The sequence below is a fragment of the Polypterus senegalus genome, chromosome 8 (genome assembly GCF_016835505.1).
Source record: "Polypterus senegalus isolate Bchr_013 chromosome 8, ASM1683550v1, whole genome shotgun sequence".
In the NCBI taxonomy this organism is placed as follows: domain Eukaryota; kingdom Metazoa; phylum Chordata; class Cladistia; order Polypteriformes; family Polypteridae; genus Polypterus; species Polypterus senegalus.
This window is the reverse complement of record NC_053161.1, coordinates 18,674,392-18,693,072: the sequence shown is the minus strand read 5'-3', so window position 1 is coordinate 18,693,072 and position 18,681 is coordinate 18,674,392. Positions and strand designations below refer to the sequence as shown.

The following is an 18,681-nucleotide window of genomic DNA, read 5'->3' as shown; positions in this document are numbered from 1 at the left end:
GAGAATTCACTCGAGCTCCATATGCGCAAAGCATACAATTATACAACTCAAAATTATATATCGAGCACATCTGTCTCGACTAAAACTCTCAAAATGTTTCCAGGGCATGATCCAACCTGCAAACGTTGCAACAAAGCCCCAGCCTCACTGGGTCACATGCTCCGGGCCTGCACCAAATTAGCATTATTCTGGACAAAAATTTTAATTCCCTTTCAGACAGCCTTGGACTCACAATCCCTCCTAACCCATTAACAGCTGTGTTTGGGATTCTTCCAGAGGGGCTTAAAGTGGAGAAAGACAAACAAATTGTGATTGCATTCACTACACTCTTGGCACGCAGACTTATTCTGATAAACTGGAAGAACCCAAACTCTCCTCTTTTAAGTCAGTGGGAAACCGATGTGTTATATTATTTGAAATTGGAAAAAATCAAATACTCAGTTAGAGGATCTGTACAGACTTTTTTCAAAACATGGCAGGATCTAAACAATAATATTTTAAAATAAGTTTATAAAGCACAGAGAATTTATTAATTTAGGTATGTTTACAAGCCTTAAATTTTACACCGTTTGGCTTGCTCTCTCTCTCAGGGTGGGGATCGATCTGTTCTTAACTCAATTCTTCTTTTTGTAAAAACTTGATTGCTTTGTATGGATTGTAATAAAATTAATAAAAAAGAAAAAAAATAGTATTACTAAGGTAAGTAAAGCAGAAATGGGTTTAAAAAAAAAAACAAAAAAAAAAACAAACATACTTTTAAATGGAATCATACTGTACATATATCCCTAAAGTCAGGATTGAATGTTGGTCCCATTATTTTGGTGCAGGTTCAAAAATCCTCTTTGTTCTTGCCCAGTTTGTCTCTAAAATTGATATTTCAGCATTTTGGCTTTGCATATTGGTGATGACCTCACCTCTTTCCCCTCTGGGGTGTCTTGAACTTTCTAATTTTCAGGGATGTTTATGATATTTCTGAGCTCCAGACTTTCCACTCATTGAAGTCTAATTACAATGTCTTCTCTTTCTTTCTTTTTTATATTTTTATTTCTTCTTTTTCAGCTTCAGACTGTTCATATTTTGAGTCCTTTTTCCTACTTTGTAGCAATTGGTAGCTCTGTATAGAACTCTTTGTGTAGCATCCTATAGGCCACCAGCATTTTTCATTTCCAGAAATCTGGGTGTCTCATGTTGCTTATGGTTATTGAATACCTGGCAAGCATAGGATTCTTGTGTTTCTACAGTCTCCGTACCCTCTTGATCGCCTCTCAGCTAATGTTTATCTCTTCACAAAAATTAAAGTATGTTAAAATGTAGAATGATTAAAGATGGAAATGGGGAGTACACATAAAAAGATGAAAAATGGTATAATATTGGAATAATAAGAAGGTAACTTATGTTTTGCCAGATGTAGATATACCTGAACAGCTGATGTATTAGAGCATTATTGTTCATGATGATTCTTACCAGGTAACACTGTAACAATGTATTATTTCCAAAGTCCAAATATGCAAAATTATAGATATTTTTGTAAATGGAGGTGACCCTTTAATCAGTGACATATACACTAGCTACCATATGATATGTTTCCATAGTTCTAGAATATCCTATTTTTATTCACAGCTTATTTTTTAATTTATGATTATGTGTAGTGGTTAACAAGTAATTGTAACATAAGACTGAATAAGTGCATTATTCTAACTATTGGTGTGTGAAACTTGACTTGGTGTAAACTTTTGAGCATTGTGATTTTGACATGCAGCTTGGGGATCTTGATTATGACAAACTATGGATAGAATTGCCAACCACTAAGTAAAGAATGAAATGACGGAAAATATACTTTTTCAAAATCCTAATTTTATTCTTACCTGCTAGTGATTAACATTAATAATACTAGTATGTAGAGTTTAAATGTGTGTTACATTTACTTTGTCTTTTTAAAACATAGCATTTTTAACCTTTTTTTAATTTCAGGTTTGAACTAGCTATCAATAGAAAAGAAGACATTGATCACGTAGTTATTCCTGTTTATTTACGTGAAAAATACAGACAATCTGGGTATAGTCATGGTGGCTCTCCTTTGTTTGGCTTACCCTTTTTGATCACGGTGCCTAGAAGTATTAATGAGGAAAAGCTCTACCAAATGTTGCTAACCAGAATACGGTAAGTTTTCTTGCAAAATTAGAAGTTCTTAATGACAAGTAGTTCTGCCAAAGTTAAACATTTAAAATGTTTTGCTGTAATTCAGTAAGTTTTCTTACAATTCTTCACTGGGAGTATAAAGATCTCGCTCTTTATCTGAATTTTTTTTTTGTATGACTTTTTTGTTTCCTAAATGGTACATGGCCATTCTTGAAGAATTGCTGACAATGAGGAACGGAATCAAGTTATGTGTTGTTTTAAACACACGTCTATATTTTTTATTATCTAAGAAAAAGGAATAGTAAGTCAAACCGGTTCTAATCTTATTTGATTGCAAATACAAACTATTTTTGAAGACTGCTTACTTGACTATCATTGACTAAAATAGTGAGGTGTACCTAAAAACAATTATTCAAGTGGCCTGAATTGTATTTTTGTATCAATTGTAAAGGGAAACGAAAACAAAAAATATGACAGGTAAAGTTTAGTTCCATATATTCATTCTTGAACACCCTGCTCTTCTCTACTGTAATTATTGTTTTGCAGACCATATTTACTGTTTTCACTTAATCATAGCAATAACATTTGTCTGTACTTTTTGTGCTTTAGTATAATTTGTCTTTATTGTATTACTCATTAACTATACTGTATTTTCCTGATAAACACTGCAATACATTTTCTATATACTGTTTTGATTAAAGGCACTTACTAAATAAATAATGAGAAGGAAATGCTCACTGGTTATTACAGTTCCAATTTTAACATTCAATTGTTCCCAGGTTGCAGTACTGTAGTTGCAAGACAGGAAACATGCCTGAACAGGGCATCAGTCCATCACACGGCCTATTCACCCATCTTCCATACTACACACACTCTTGGGCAAATTTGAAATTTCCATTTCACATAATCTGCATGTATTTGGTGATGTGAGGGGTAAACCAGAGTACCTGGAAGAAAATCCAAACAGCCACATGGCAAATAGGCAGACTTCACACATGCAATGTCCAGGCATGGAATTTGAACCCAGGATGCTGGATGTATAAACTGGCAAACTGCTGCTTCATTATGCAGCCTAGCTTCCTTTTAACAGGGTAATTATATGCATGTCAGTGATTATTACAAATAAATCTTTGTGCTTTTCAATACATAGCATTAGAAAACTTCAGAGGGTTGTCTAGATGTTTCTGCAGATGTTTCCATATTGTTAAATAACAAAATAATAAAATGTAAGATGATAAAACATTCCTATATATGGTTTGCACACATGTTTACCACGATCATTGAACGTTTCCCACAGCCTGTTCCTTGACTGTCCTGATTTCTGTAACATAAAAATTATGTCTTGTACTATTCTTCTATTTCTACTACAGGCTTAGAGTTGTAATGTAAACATGAACTTTAAAGTCATTAATTATTGTGATTAAATATCTCTGCAATTTTTCCTTTATAATCCTTATTTTTAATCATTAATGGTGTTACAGTATATAATTAGAAAATGTTTAGTTATATGACATATTTTCATGAGAAACATGTTGATTTTTAATATGAAAGAGAGGACGTAATCAGTTTCTTATGAAGAATAACATTCAAGTTCATATAAGTTTTTGAAAGATGGTACATTTAGTCTGTCAATTGAATGTGGGGAAAATTGTTTCAGAGACTGATGGTGCCATGTTAGAACTTTTACCTTAATTCCAAAAGATAAAACAAAGATACAAAACAAAATAGCTCTTGTGGACGAAGGTTCAAAACAATAGCAGGCAGACACGAATTCAAACAAACAGAATTCTTTTATTTCTGACTTCTTGGTGAGTAGAGTGGCTTTGCCTTACAGTGCTCCAAGTGCAAAGCCCAATCGGGGGGTGAGGTGGTCAGCTGCATTTTATAACAGAAATCTTGAAAGAAAGCAGTTAGATAAAATAAGCTCAGTTTCATCCAAGGTCACAGAACATTCTTTACACAATTTGTTGATTACAACGGAAAGCAGAAATTCTAGTCTTATATTTTTAATGAAGCTTATCAGAAAACTTGTCATACGTTTGGCATCTTAATTGGACGGTAATCTAGGCACTGCTAAAGCAGCCGGGAAGAGCTAAGAACTGCACTTCACACCTGCAGCCCTACTCCATGCAAGCACGCTACTGTTAATAATAATACCTAGCCACACAGAGAGCATGCAGATTTTCATACAGAAGCTAGCAATAGATTTTAACTTCCATTCCACAATCTTCACAATAGAACAAACAATATACCAGAACTATGTGTTACTATCCTTTGGGCTTATCCAAGCAATGTCCCTATAAGTCTTGTGGAATTCTTAAAGTCAGATACAGATACAAACTCTTCTGTTTATTTTCACTTTTGCATGAAGCATTTGTGCATGATATAACAATGAGAGTAGTAGCTAGCATTACATATTTTACAAATACCAGAAAATGTAAGATTATATGGTGGAACACTATAACCATATAAAGAAGTAGCTATGTTTGAAAAAAGGATGGATGAATGTTTAAGATTGCAATTTAAATAAATGAAACCCGGCAGTACCCATCTTCTTGCAACTATTTCATTCCATTGGTTATTGGAAGGAATATGTGCAAGCTCAATTAGCACCTAGTTTAAAGTATGCCACATGAATGTAGCAAGCAACTTATTAGTACCAGCAAATGATAAAAATGTTGACGTGGTGGAGATCACAGCATATGCACCCCATCACCGTCAGCAGTTTAAAATAACAGCCTAAATTATAACAATATTAGTAGTTAATAGCCCGTGTCACTTAATAGTGACAGTACGAGATGAGTGAAGAAAGTTGTTTGGTGAAAAGGATGGGGTCATGGTTTACAGAATTTCATTTTTTGAAGTAGCTGGAAAAAAAATCTTGCTTGTATGAAACTGTAGCAGAGGAAGAGCCCGTAAACAATCTGGGCATTCCCAACTTAACATGAGTTCAGAGCTAGTATATGTAAATAAAGAATTATGTTGAAATATCTGTATGTAATTAAATGTTGGTTACAGAGTGTTTGGCTGTGTTTTATAATATTTACTTCTAAATAACACAAAAACACCTTTTAGGCATTTCTTATGAATTCATTTAGTTTGTTTTTTTAACTAAGCAGAGTATTTTTAGCAGGGTTTTTATACATGTACTTTTGGAATGATTGTTCAAAAATAACTTCACGGGCCATAAGTACTTTAATGGCATTAGCAATATTAAAAGCACTTTTTTGCTACACTTTTTTGTATACTTTATTGTATTCCATGGAAATGATAATCTTTATTGTGTGTCATTTTATAGCAGGTGCATAACAACTTATGAAACTAATGGAACAGAAGATGCACTACATTCTTCCAAAGAACAGGGTTTAAATGGAAATGGATCTAATGGAATATTTGATGAAGGATCTCCAAGTAAGTTCATGGCATTTTAATTTTAGATTTTCCAACTTCATATGGTGCATTAGAAAATAATGATATATATTATGTGATTAATGTTATATTCTTGATTACTTTTCCATCTTACTATTTAATTATTTTAGTTTCAGATTTTTGTTATTAAGAGGAGGTTAAATGTAAATGAACATTACTCTGAAACCAGGTTCAGGATTGAGAAGCACTGATTAATATAAACAGCTGTCTTAAGATACTTTATTTAGGTTTGCAAAATATTTCCAATGGCACTATCATCCAGATCCCTTACATTATATTCCATGTTATGAGGGCCTTTGTTGACGCTCATTCTTTTCTTTTTCATTTTACTTTTGCTGCCACCATAACGCCTACATTAGCATTCTTCAGTTCAACTAAATTGTGTTTCTCTGCTTTCAGGTAAGCCCAGTCTTCATCTCAGAACTTTCACCGTCTCTGCCTGCATTCCACTTCCCCGTAGATTCATTATTGTACATTGGCATCACTTCAGTGGCAAACCATATATTCACATATAAAATTTTTTGATGCTCACCTGTTCTTTTGAAGGGCTTTGTCAGATGCCTTTTATAAACCTTTATACATGTAATGCAGTGTGTTCTCTGTTGCACAAAGCTTTTATTTATTTGCTTCAAAACAAAGACCAGATCAGTTATTTCTTTCCCATGCAGTAAATCAATCAGCATTTCATTCAGTTTTTCCCAGTGTTCAGTTCTTTTCTATAGCACACTCAACCACCATATATTAAGTTTCTGAAGATTGATAACACATTCCAGCAGAATCGCCTTTTCCTTTCCACAGTAGAATAAACACATCTGATTACTCTCAGTGAAGTTGTGCAGATCATTCAACTTTCCTTTCAATTTCCAACCTCTTAAATGATTCTATACCATTGTATCCTATCTTTTTTAAGGTATTTACTATTTTAATTCTAAACACGTTACTCTTTCCTTCTTCATTTGCAGATTGTCTCCTTTCTCTTTGTTTTAGGCAGGTGAGGACACCTATAGGATACTTATTGCTGTATTTTGTCCATTTTTTTTCCAGTCATTTTCAGGGTACTGGGGCTTAGTTTAAAGCTTTTTGTTCCATATTTTGGGATTCTGGAAAATAGCAACTCTATCTATATATATGTATATTTGTATCTCTATCTATATATATATATATATATATAATTCATTAATGCAAGACAACCATGGAAAGCACAATGGAAGGGGCGTGGATTCACTAAGCTGCCGACAAGTGAGACACCTATGGCGCACGCAGGAAGGAGCCACGCCCACCAACTCCAAGACCATTGGATACGATGACAACTTACAGAGCCATGACGACACAGAAAAACCGGCCTCATATATATTCTTCTGTCGTAGAGGTCACATGCAGCTCCGACCCACGTTGACTGTTAATAGAGGCATGTTTCTCGCGGAGGTGAATCGCCATATGCAGCGTGTAAAACTGTTTGCGAGGGGTATCACATGGGATCCTTAAAACGTTCCTTTACAACTGAGGTTAAAACACAATGAAGTGAGCAGTCTTTAAAAAACGAGTTTTCAGTTACGACGCATGACCGCGTGCACTATAGCAAACTGTTTTACACGCTACATACAGCAATTCGCATCCGCGACAAACATGCGTCGTCTTAGATACTCCTGCACTTTGTACACACCCCCCTCCCACCGTGGTCGGGGTCTTGGTGGATTATATATAGAAAGGCAGCCAAAACCGCACAGAGCAATGAAAAGTCTACGTGACTTACAGGTGCATCTGGACTGTACAAAGACGACAACAACTCGAGTGACGAGTTGGAGGTGGGCACATGAGCAGGCAGTGTATACTGAACGAGAAATCAGCAGACTAGCATGACGGAGGGAGCTGAGTGGATGTCCTTCTCCTCTCCTCCCGTTCCACCTTGAGCACCGCACGGATGATTGTGTGTTGGTTCGTTCCTTGCATTGGTTAAAACCCAATGAAGGAAGCAGTCTTTAAAAACCAATAAGCCCTGTGCCTCTGTTTCATTACCGTCTCACCTGCTTCACCAATGCAGGCCCCGCAACAGGCGATCCGGCAGCCGACCGGGTAACCAAAGTCTTTGGGTTCAGGGGGGAGTATGGTTACAAAGCTGAAACTTAAAGGAATTGACGGAAGGGCACCACCAGGTGTGGAGCCTTTCGCTTCATTTGACTCAACACAGGAAACCTCACCTGGCCCGGACACGGACAGGATTGACAGATTGGGGTGGTGGTGCATGGCAGTTCTTAGTTGGTGGAGCGATTTGGCTGGTTATTTCCGAAAACGAATGAGACTCCCGCCTGCTAAATAGTTACACGACCCAACAGCGGTCGGCGTCCAAATTCTTAGAGGGACAAGTGGCTTTCAGCCACGTGAGATTGAGCATTAACAGGTCTGTGATGCACTTGTATGTCGGTACTGCACGCACGCTACACTGAATGGATCAACGTGTGTCTACCCGGCGTGGGTAAGCTGTTGAACCCCATTCGTGATGGAGACCGTGGCTTCCAATTGTTCCCCATGAACGAGAAATTCCCAGTACGTGCGGGTGATACGCTCGCACTGATTACGTCCCTGCCCTTTGTTAAGCCCACCATGTTCGGGTGACTTGGTTGATTATATATAAAAAAAGAAGCAGCTGGAACCGCAAAGAGCAATGAAAAATCAACGTGGAAACCGACTGAGGCGGTGTTTGGAAAATTAACAGTCAACGTGACTCACAGGTGCGTGTGGACTGTACACAGACGAAAGCGACTCAGGTAGGGAGTTGGGGGCGGGCACATAAGCGGCCAGTGCGTACTGAACGAGCGCCGTTTATCCCCATCCTTCGCTTTGGAAGGAGAAAGCGCGACGGCGCTCCTCCGGTTTTCAGTCACGGACAATTGACTGTTGGTTCGTAGCGTGCATTGTTGCAATGTTACTTTTCTTGGTGGTTTATTAAATTACGGATTTTTCAAATGTTTATTTTTTCCTCTGTGCTTAAAAATCATTTAAAAAGCGGCCTGATTATGCGGCGTATGCTACGCCGCGGGTTGGCTAGTTGTAAATATAAAGCACTTTCAAGATTAATGTAGGATATAAGTTAGGAAATAAAATATGAATTTTTTGTACAGCATTTTACCACAGTGACAGAAGTGCACACAGTGAAATGAGTTTGGGAAAAAAACATGGCAAGAAAGTTTGATGGTTATAGAAATAACAGATAAAGTATCACAGAATTGTAGGTAGCCAGTTGTAAGAATGAAACTGGTAACCAGTGACTCATTATCCCTTTTGTTTCACAATTCCACAATACCATGTTTGAATCTCTGCCTACATCTGTGTGAGATGTCTGTGGTTTTTTTTTTTCTTCTTTTTTAGACCACAATCCAAAAATATTCTCTGCTAAGTTAATAGGTGTTTCTAAATTGGTAAAGAAAAGTGAATGGGTGTGTGCACAACAGAGCTTTGCAATGTATTGATTCCTCATTTAGGATTGTTTTCTGGTTTTCATCCATTGCTTCCTGGAAGTCTTTTGGCCCTATGACCTTTTTTAATTTCCAAATTAGGCTCTACACACTCCAGTGAGCTTTTATTCAAAAGGTGTTGTAGACTACAAAGTTAACCCATCTTTAGTGTTGAAATATCACAGGTGACTGTGCCTCCTGTGCTCAAAATAAGGAAAAGAGAGCTACAGCAGTAACACCCAAAGAACAGAAAAAATTATGTGCCCCAGCTTACAAGTAAATCAGATATTATAAGAGGCTGTAGTTTAGTTTTATTGATGAAATGGGGAAAATGGTAATTTTCACTACAACCAGAAGACAAATAAATGAGAGTAGCAGCAACAACAAAGTTAGATGTCCTTCAGCTATTTTTAATAAATTATTTCTGGCCTTCCTTACAATGCTAGAAGATGAAAAATTAGTCAAAAACTCTAAAATCTAGATTACAGGCTATGTGTTACTTACTGCACAAGCTTTTTTTAGAAGGTGAAACTCAATGATCACCTTTGAGTTTCACATAGTTAAAATAAAGAGAGAAACACATAAAATGTAGTCATCCCTAGATGAATATCAATTAACGGATGCAAGCACAACACAAGGAGTTAGAGCTGCCAGCTACAATAATTGAGGTGTTAAATGCAGCTGCCAAAGAATAATATTTCGGGTCACACACACGCATCATCCTGTATCCTGCAAGCTTTCGTGGTGCTAATACATTTTTCAGTTTTGGTGAAATTCACATTTCATTTATTCTGAATGAATCAAAATTATAATTTACTTTAATACACATCTTATATAATACACTACCGGGGCTGTTAGTTTGTCTGTCCAGGTTTTTAAATCACCTGTAGCTCGCCAACCTTTTCACATATTGACTTGAAATTTGGTACACATATACTATGTGACGTCTACTATCTGCTTTCGGGGTGATGATTTTATTACTGTTTTTATTTTTATTTTATTTTATTGTAGAATTAACTCTCAGTAGCGCAGCAGGGCGGCCATGCGGCGCATACGTATGGGCGCCGTTCTCATTCCCTACCTCCTTCTCTAATCATTCTTGAGGCAGAATGAAGACTTAAATGCCAGCTTAAGTGAAAAATTAAAGAAAAAGTACTAAGTAATTGCAACACAAAAACTAACTTAATCAGTTTTAACGTGAAAAGATGCCGGCGAAAGAAGAGAAGCAGCGGCCCGCTAGGGTGGAAAACAGCTGCTCAGGAAGCGAATCAACCTCTGAGCAAACGAATGCTAAACAGAGACGGAGAAAGAATATAAAAACTATGAATGCTCAAGTCAAGTGTATTCACTGCACGTTACAGTGCAGTACGCCGTTACTGGTAGATAATACTACAGGTAAATACTGTGGTTTGAGATAAATGCAAGTTTTTAAATAGAGCTCCCACATAATCTCTATTATTTTTGTCGAGTGTGCAGAGCTCAGGAATTTCCCTTAAAGGACATAAAACACCTTTGAAATGTAACGATAAATGATGACTTTCATTGGTTTTGCACTTATTTTATCTGATAGTAGAAGCAACACAGAATTTGACTTAATTTGTGAATGAAGCAATTGCTGTGTTTTTTTTTTTTGCCTACTGACTAGTACATAGTTGGAAGCATGTGCTGAGAGCGCATTGCCGAACCAACCACACGACAAAACACCTGGACTGGGACCCAGGTGTAGTGGGTGTCACCTCAGCACCACATTGGAACAGTGCGAGGTTTTTTTTTACGGTGGTAGGAGTGCCAATCCTGCCACCATCTCCCATGTTTTCCCTGTAAGTACTAGAATATTAAATATTTTAAAATTACTTAAGCTGTATTTTCTTGTTGTTATTTAAGCAGTTTAGTTTGGTTTTCTGAGAATTCTTCCTAAGAACTGTCGTGAACCTAGGTTTTCAAATTACTACACCAATATATCACAAACCTCTGTTGTAGAAAGCAGGTGTAGAAATGGGTTGATAAATTGCTTTTGAAAACTTTTTGAATTCTTTATGAATTCTTTACTTTATCATCTACTCTGTCTTTTATTTCCGGCCCCGGGCATGGTTAAATCTCTTGGCAGAAAGTCTCATCTTGCAGGACGTGAAAGTGTCTCTGAGAAGGTCACGTCTCATCTCCCAAGATTTTTTTATTATAATAGAGAGATACAGTATATGCATATATACAGTGGGTACTGGAAAGTATTCAGACCCCTTCACTTTTTCACTCTTTGCTATATTGCAGCCATTTGCTAAAATCATTTAAATTAATTTTTTTCCTCATTAATGTACACACAGCACCCCATATTGACAGACAAAAAAAAGAATTTTTGAAATTGTTGCAGATTTATTAAAAAAGAAAAACTGAAATATCACATGGTCCTAAGTATTCAGACCCTTTGCTGTGACACTCATATATTTAACTCAGGTACTTTCCATTTCTTCTGATCATCCTTGAGATCACCTTCATTTGAGTCCAGCTGTGTTTGATTATACTGATTGGACTTGATTAGGAAAGCCACACACCTGTCTATATAAGACCTTACAACTCACAATGCATGTCAGAGCAAATGAGAATCATGAGGTCAAAGGAACTGCCTGAAGAGCTCAGAGACAGAATTGTGGCAAGGCACAGATCTGGCCAAGGTTACAAAAAAATTTCTGCTGCACTTAAGGTTCCCAAGAGCACAGTGGCCTCCATAATCCTTAAATGGAAGACATTTGGGATGACCAGAACCCTTCCTAGAGCTGGCCGTCCAGCCAAGCTGAGCTACCGAGGGAGAAGAGCCTTGGTGAGAGAGGTAAAGAAGAACCCAAAGATCACCTTGGCTGAGCTCCAGAGATGCAGTCAGGAGATGGGACAAAGTTGTAGAAAGTCAACCATCACTGCAGCCCTCCACCAGTCAGGGCTTTATGGCAGAGTGGCCTGTCGGAAGCCTCTCCTCAGTGCAAGACACGACAGCCCGCATGGAGTTTGCTAAAAGACACCTGAAGGACTCTGAGATGGTGAGAAATAAGATTCTCTGGTCTGATGAGACCAAGATAGAACTTTTTGGCCTTAATTCTAAGCGGTATGTGTGGAGACAACCAGGCACTGCTCATCACTTGTCCAATACAGTCCCCACAGTGAAGCATGGCGGTGGCAGCATCATGCTGTGGGGGTGTTTTTCAGCTGCAGGGACAGGATGACTGGTTGCAATTGAGGGAAAGATGAATGCAGCCAAGTACAGAGATATCCTGGACAAAAACTTCTCCAGAGTGCTAAGGACCTCAGACTGGGCCGAAGGTTTACCTTCCAACAAGACAATGACCCTAAGCACACTGCTAAAATAACAAAGGAGTGGCTTCACAACAACTGTGACTGTTCTTGAATGGCCCAGCCAGAGCCCAGACTTAAACCCAATTGAGCATCTCTGGAGAGACCTAAAAATGGCTGTCCACCAACGTTTACCATCCAACCTGACAGAACTGTAGAGGATCCCCAAATCCAGGTGTGAAAAACTTGTTGCATCTTTCCCAAGAAGACTCATGGCTGTATTAGCTCAAAAGGGTGCTTCTACTAAATACTGAGCAAAGGTTCTGAATACTTAGGACCATGTGATATTTCTGTTTTTCTTTTTTAATAAATCTGCAACAATTTCAAAAATTCTTTGTTTTGTCTGTCAATATTGGGTGCTGTGTGTACATTAATGAGGAAAAAAAATTAATTTAAATGATTTTAGAAAATGGCTGCAATATAACAAAGAGTAAAAAATTGAAGGGGGTCTGAATACTTTCCGATATATACTGTGTATCTATCTATCTATATATATATATATATATATATCTATACTAATAAAAGGCAAAGCCCTCACTGACTCACTCACTCACTGACCTACTGACTGACTGACTCATCACTAATTCTAAAACTTCCCGTGTGGGTGGAAGGCTGAAATTTGGCAGGCTCATTCCTTACAGCTTCCTTACAAAAGTTGGGCAGGTTTCATTTCGAAATTCTACGCGTAATGGTCATAACTGGAAGGTATTTTTCACCATTTACTGTAATGGAGTTCAGCCAGTTCCGTGGGGGAGTTTCGTGTGACATCATCACGCCTCCCACGTAATCACGTGAACTGACTGTCAACGCACTACGTAGAAAACCAGGAAGAGCTCCAAAACGCGCTGAAGAAAACATGCATTATAAAAACATGCATTATATAATTGAGAAGGCAGCGAAACAATAAGAAGCGAGCAAGTGACATATACTACCATATTAATGAGTGCTGCTACTTCGGAAAGAAAGGTGTAAACCTAAACTTTAAATTAAGTTAATAGACAGGGTGCGCTGGTGTTCCTCATGCCCACGGGTATGCGGGATACAAGTTTAATGAGAGGGCGAGGATATAAACGAGTTTGATCACTTTGTAACTAAGTTAAAATTGCAGGTGAAGGGGTGTGCTTATGCAAATTCCAAGAGACTGTGTTTGTGGGGGATTGACAGTTAACGCGGTTGGGGGAGTCACGTCATCATATCCCCTCCCATTTACCTCATTTCGCTCTGAGCTGAGCTCCGCGGCTAACGCCGTCTTCTGAAGCAACTTCATCACTCTCCCACCAAATACTCACAGAAAACTCCACAAGTTAATACACACGCTGTCTCTAGAGTTTCTCCACACTCAATGTATTCCTCGCACCCCCTTTATACCCTCTAATCTCCCATTTCAATTCAGATACCTCCAATTTCCTGTAAGGCTCAGCTGCGCTATGACAAGTAATAAGTCTCAAGGACCGACCCTACAAAACGATGCCATTGATTTCAGGCAAGATTGCTTTTCTCCTGGACAACTATACTTGCATTCTCAAAAGTGAGCTCGCGCAGCTTCGTCATATTACAACCGGAGTGCAGCCAGAAACTTTTAAGTACCGGGTCTTAGATAACATTAAATTAAGCCGTAGACATCGCAACATCACACAAGATAGCAGCTCACGAGAACTTACTGAACACAGTACGAATGATCACTTCCATGCATCAAACCTGTTCAAAAAATGCATTACACAATTTACAAGGTGATGGCTTTCCATGGCGTTCGTTTATAAAGCAGCGGAGAGGCTGTGTGAAGGCAGCTACACAGAAAAAGCAGAGCGCCACACTCTGAATGTATTGCTGGCATCACCGTTATACCCTCTGATCTCCCATTTGAATTGAAATGCCTCAAATTTCCAGTAAGGCTCTGCTTCGCGATGACAATTAATAAGTCTCAGGGACACACCCTACAAAAGGTTGCCATTGATTTGAGGCAACATTGCTTTCCTCTTGGACAAAACTATACGTTGCATTCTGAAAAGTTATATATATTTATATATATATATATACACCCCGATCTACAATACTGTCAAATAAACGACCCACACACCATAGCGCAACATGAGAGGCTTCACCTTTAGCGCTGACGTCTTAGGTTCGATTCGCGAGAGTGGGTGCAGTGCGTGTGTACTGCCTGATGAGCCCAGAATTAGGGGCGAAGCACGTGCCGCGTACTGTTTGCATTATTTGATAGTAAAACTAGCGCTTAATGATTCATTTTACTCTCGCAGTTTGGAAAGAAGTATGAAAAAATATGAGGTTAACGCAGAAAACCAGATCACCAATTTAAGCTTTAGGAATCATAGATATTTTATTCGACATCAATGATTGTTTTGGTAAAGCCATACTCGGTGTAATCCTCCTTCCATGTTATAATATTTCCTGACTAGCCAAGATTAAATGAACGGAAAAAAGTAAGAGCGCGGGTGACGAGGCAGGCAGGCGACAGCTCAATAGCTCGAATTTGGATATACTACAGTAGGTTCTATTTAGTCGCCAGAAATATCTTTGGTAGGATTGGAAGTTGAATTTAGTCTTTAAATTTCTATGGTGAAGAAAAATGTATGCAATGATGATTAAATTTAACTTTCATTCCTACTAAACATATTTCTGTCGACCAAATAAAAAATACTTATATTTAAAATTTAAATAGAACTTGAACAAATACGATAGTTCATAATACCCACGCAGCACTAAGTGCACGTAAGATAACGAGTCATCCGTTTTAACAAGCAGCATATTGCACTGATACGAAATAGCCTGCCCATTTAATTATTTAGGAATGAATAGATAAATTAACATTTTGTACAAATAATGTTTTAAATTTTTCTTCCTCAGTGGATTCTGGCACCCCCAGCAATAGCTCCTCGCACCCCAAAGGAGATATGTGTGTATATATATGTATGTATATATATATATATATATATATATATATATATATATATAGATATATATATATATAGATATATACAGTATGTATATATATATGTATATGTATACATATGCATATATATGTATATATACTGTATATACAGTGGTGTGAAAAACTATTTGCCCCCTTCCTGATTTATTATTCTTTTGCATGTTTGTCACACAAAATGTTTCTGATCATCAAACACATTTAACCATTAGTCAAATATAACACAAGTAAACACAAAATGCAGTTTTTAAATGATGGTTTTATTATTTAGGGAGAAAAAATCCAAACCTACATGGCCCTGTGTGAAAAAGTAATTGCCCCTGAACCTAATAACTGGTTGGGCCACCCTTAGCAGCAATAACTGCAATCAAGCGTTTGTGATAACTTGCAATGAGTCTTTTACAGCGCTCTGGAGGAATTTTGGCCCACTCATCTTTGCAGAATTGTTGTAATTCAGCTTTATTTGAGGGTTTTCTAGCATGAACCGCCTTTTTATGGTCATGCCATAGCATCTCAATTGGATTCAGGTCAGGACTTTGACTAGGCCACTCCAAAGTCTTCATTTTGTTTTTCTTCAGCCATTCAGAGGTGGATTTGCTGGTGTGTTTTGGGTCATTGTCCTGTTGCAGCACCCAAGATCGCTTCAGCTTGAGTTGACGAACAGATGGCCGGACATTCTCCTTCAGGATTTTTTGGTAGACAGTAGAATTCATGGTTCCATCTATCACAGCAAGCCTTCCAGGTCCTGAAGCAGCACAACAACCCCAGACCATCACACTACCACCACCATATTTGACTGTTGGTATGATGTTCTTTTTCTGAAATGCTGTGTTCCTTTTACGCCAGATGTAACGGGACATTTGCCTTCCAAAAAGTTCAACTTTTGTCTCATCAGTCCACAAGGTATTTTCCCAAAAGTCTTGGCAATCATTGAGATGTTTCTTTGCAAAATTGAGACGAGCCCTAATGTTCTTTTGCTTAACAGTGGTTTGCGTCTTGGAAATCTGCCATGCAGGCCATTTTTGCCCAGTCTCTTTCTTATGGTGGAGTCGTGAACAATGACCTTAACTGAGGCAAGTGAGGCCTGCAGTTCTTTAGACATTCTCCTGGGGTCTTTTGTGACCTCTCGGATGAGTCATCTCTGCACTCTTGGGGTAATTTTGGTCGGCCGGCCACTCCTGGGAAGGTTCACCACTTTTCAATGTTTTTGCCATTTGTGGATAATGGCTCTCACTGTGGTTCGCTGGAGTCCCAAAGCTTTAGAAATGGCTTTATAACCTTTACCAGACTGATAGATCTCAATTACTTCTGTTTTCATTTGTTCCTGAATTTCTTTGGATCTTGGCATGATGTCTAGCTTTTGAGGTGCTTTTGGTCTACTTCTCTGTGTCAGGCAGCTCCTATTTAAGTGATTTCTTGATTGAAGCAGGTGTGGCAGTAATCAGGCCTGGGAGAGGGGGAGCTACGGAAATTGAACTCAGGTGTGATACACCACAGTTACGTTATTTTTTAACAGGGGGGCAATTACTTTTTCACACTCCCTAAATAATAAAAACCATCATTTAAAAACTGCATTTTGTGTTTACTTGTGTTATATTTGACTAATGGTTAAATGTGTTTGATGATCAGAAACATTTTGTGTGACAAACATGCAAAAGAATAAGAAATCAGGAAGGGGGCAAATAGTTTTTCACACCACTGTATGTATGTGTGTGTGTCTGTGTATGTGTGTGTGTCTGTGTCTATATATACAGGGAGTGCAGAATTATTAGGCAAGTTGTATTTTTGAGGATTAATTTTAATATGGAACAAACACAGTGCTATCAGTCAATCCAAAATGTTAATAAACCTGAAACCTGAATGTTTCACAACGGAAATGTGAGTGTGAACATCATCAGGGGAATACATATGTGCGCACAATTATTAGGCAACTATTAGTGTGCAGATTTATTATGCAACTAAAGGAGAAATGAAAATTTTCCCATCTCACTTGTTTATTTTCATCTGTTATAGTGAGAATAATAAACAAACACCTCAAAATTTACAAATAAACATCTCTGACATTTCAAAAAAATAAATCAATCAATCAATGACCAATATAGCCACCCTTCTTTCCAATAACAGTCATAAGCCTTTCCATTCATGGAGTCTGTCAGTTTCTTGATCTGTTGACGATCAGCTTTTTGTGGAGCAGTGACTACAGCCTCCCAGACACTCTTCAGAGAGGTGTATTGTTTTTCTCCCCCGTAAATCTAGCTTTTAAGAAGTGCCCACAAGTTCTCGATAGGGTTTAGGTCAGATGAGGAAGGGGGCCATGTCATTATTCCTTCATCTTTAAGGCCTTTACTGGCTGGCCACGCAGTGGAGAACTTCGATGCAAGTGATGGAGCATTGGCCTGCATAAAAATCATGGTCTTTTTCCTGTATCACTGTTTGAAGAAAGTGTCTTCGAAAAACTGGCAGTAGGTTTGGGAGTTGATTTTGAGTTCATCTTCAATGCAAAAAGGTCCAACTAGCTCATCTTTAAAAATACCAGCTCATACCAGTACCCCACCTCCACGTTGGAGTGGAACTCTGTGCCCATTACTGATCCACAGGTCCATCCATCTGGTCCATCAAGAGTCACTCTCATCTCATCGGTCCATAAAACCTTTGAAAAAATCTGTCCTCAGATATTTCTTGGCCCAATTTTGACGTTTCAACTTATGTTTCTTGTTCAGTGGTGGTTGGGTTTCAGCCCTCCTTACCTTGGCCATGTCTTTGAGCACTGAACACCTTGTACTTCTGGGCACTCCAGGTAGGTTGCAGCTCTGGAATATGAAAGTACTGGAGGATAATGGGTTCCTGGTAGCTTCACGTTTGATTCTTCTCAAATCTTTGGCAGCTAATTTGCGTCTTTTGTTCTCAACAAGTTTCTTGCGACCCTGTTGACTATTTGCAACAAAATGTTTGATAGTTCTGTGATCACACACCAATATCTTAGCAATTCCAAAAGTGCTGCATCCCTCTGAAAGACTTTTTACAATTTTTGACTTTTCAGAGTCCGTTAAATCTCTTTTTTGGCCCATTTTGCCTGAGGAAAACTAGCTGCCTAATAATTCTGCACACCTTGATATAGGGTGTTGATCTCCTTAGGCCACACCCTCCCTCATTACACAAATACACATCACCTGATGTGCTTAAATCCAATAAGCATTCAAGTTAATACAGCTTGGAATTGGAATATACGCATTAAAAATGATGATATGGTCAAAATACTCACTTGCCTAATAATTGTGCACACAGTGTATGACAGCAACACTCATATCAGTGACAAAACAATTACATTAACAATCATCTTACGTTATTTTTAAAATGTTTCCTTTTCTTTTTCAT

The 18,681-nt window shown here is 38.1% G+C and overlaps 1 protein-coding gene across 3 annotated transcripts in view; it reads left to right on the top strand.

Annotated features, from left to right (window-relative positions):
- The window catches only part of LOC120533831 (ubiquitin carboxyl-terminal hydrolase 15-like), a 209,991-nt gene that overhangs the window by 117,232 nt on the left and 74,078 nt on the right, over positions 1-18,681 (top strand). For 2 of the 3 annotated variants that reach the window (XM_039760853.1, XM_039760850.1), the window contains exons 14-15: positions 1,972-2,160; positions 5,438-5,550. In XM_039760853.1, the coding sequence (XP_039616787.1) occupies positions 1,972-2,160; positions 5,438-5,550 (302 nt within the window). Of the gene's footprint in view, positions 1-1,971; positions 2,161-5,437; positions 5,551-5,927; positions 5,990-18,681 lie in introns of those variants that run through there. The other variant, XM_039760849.1, reaches the window with a different exon arrangement.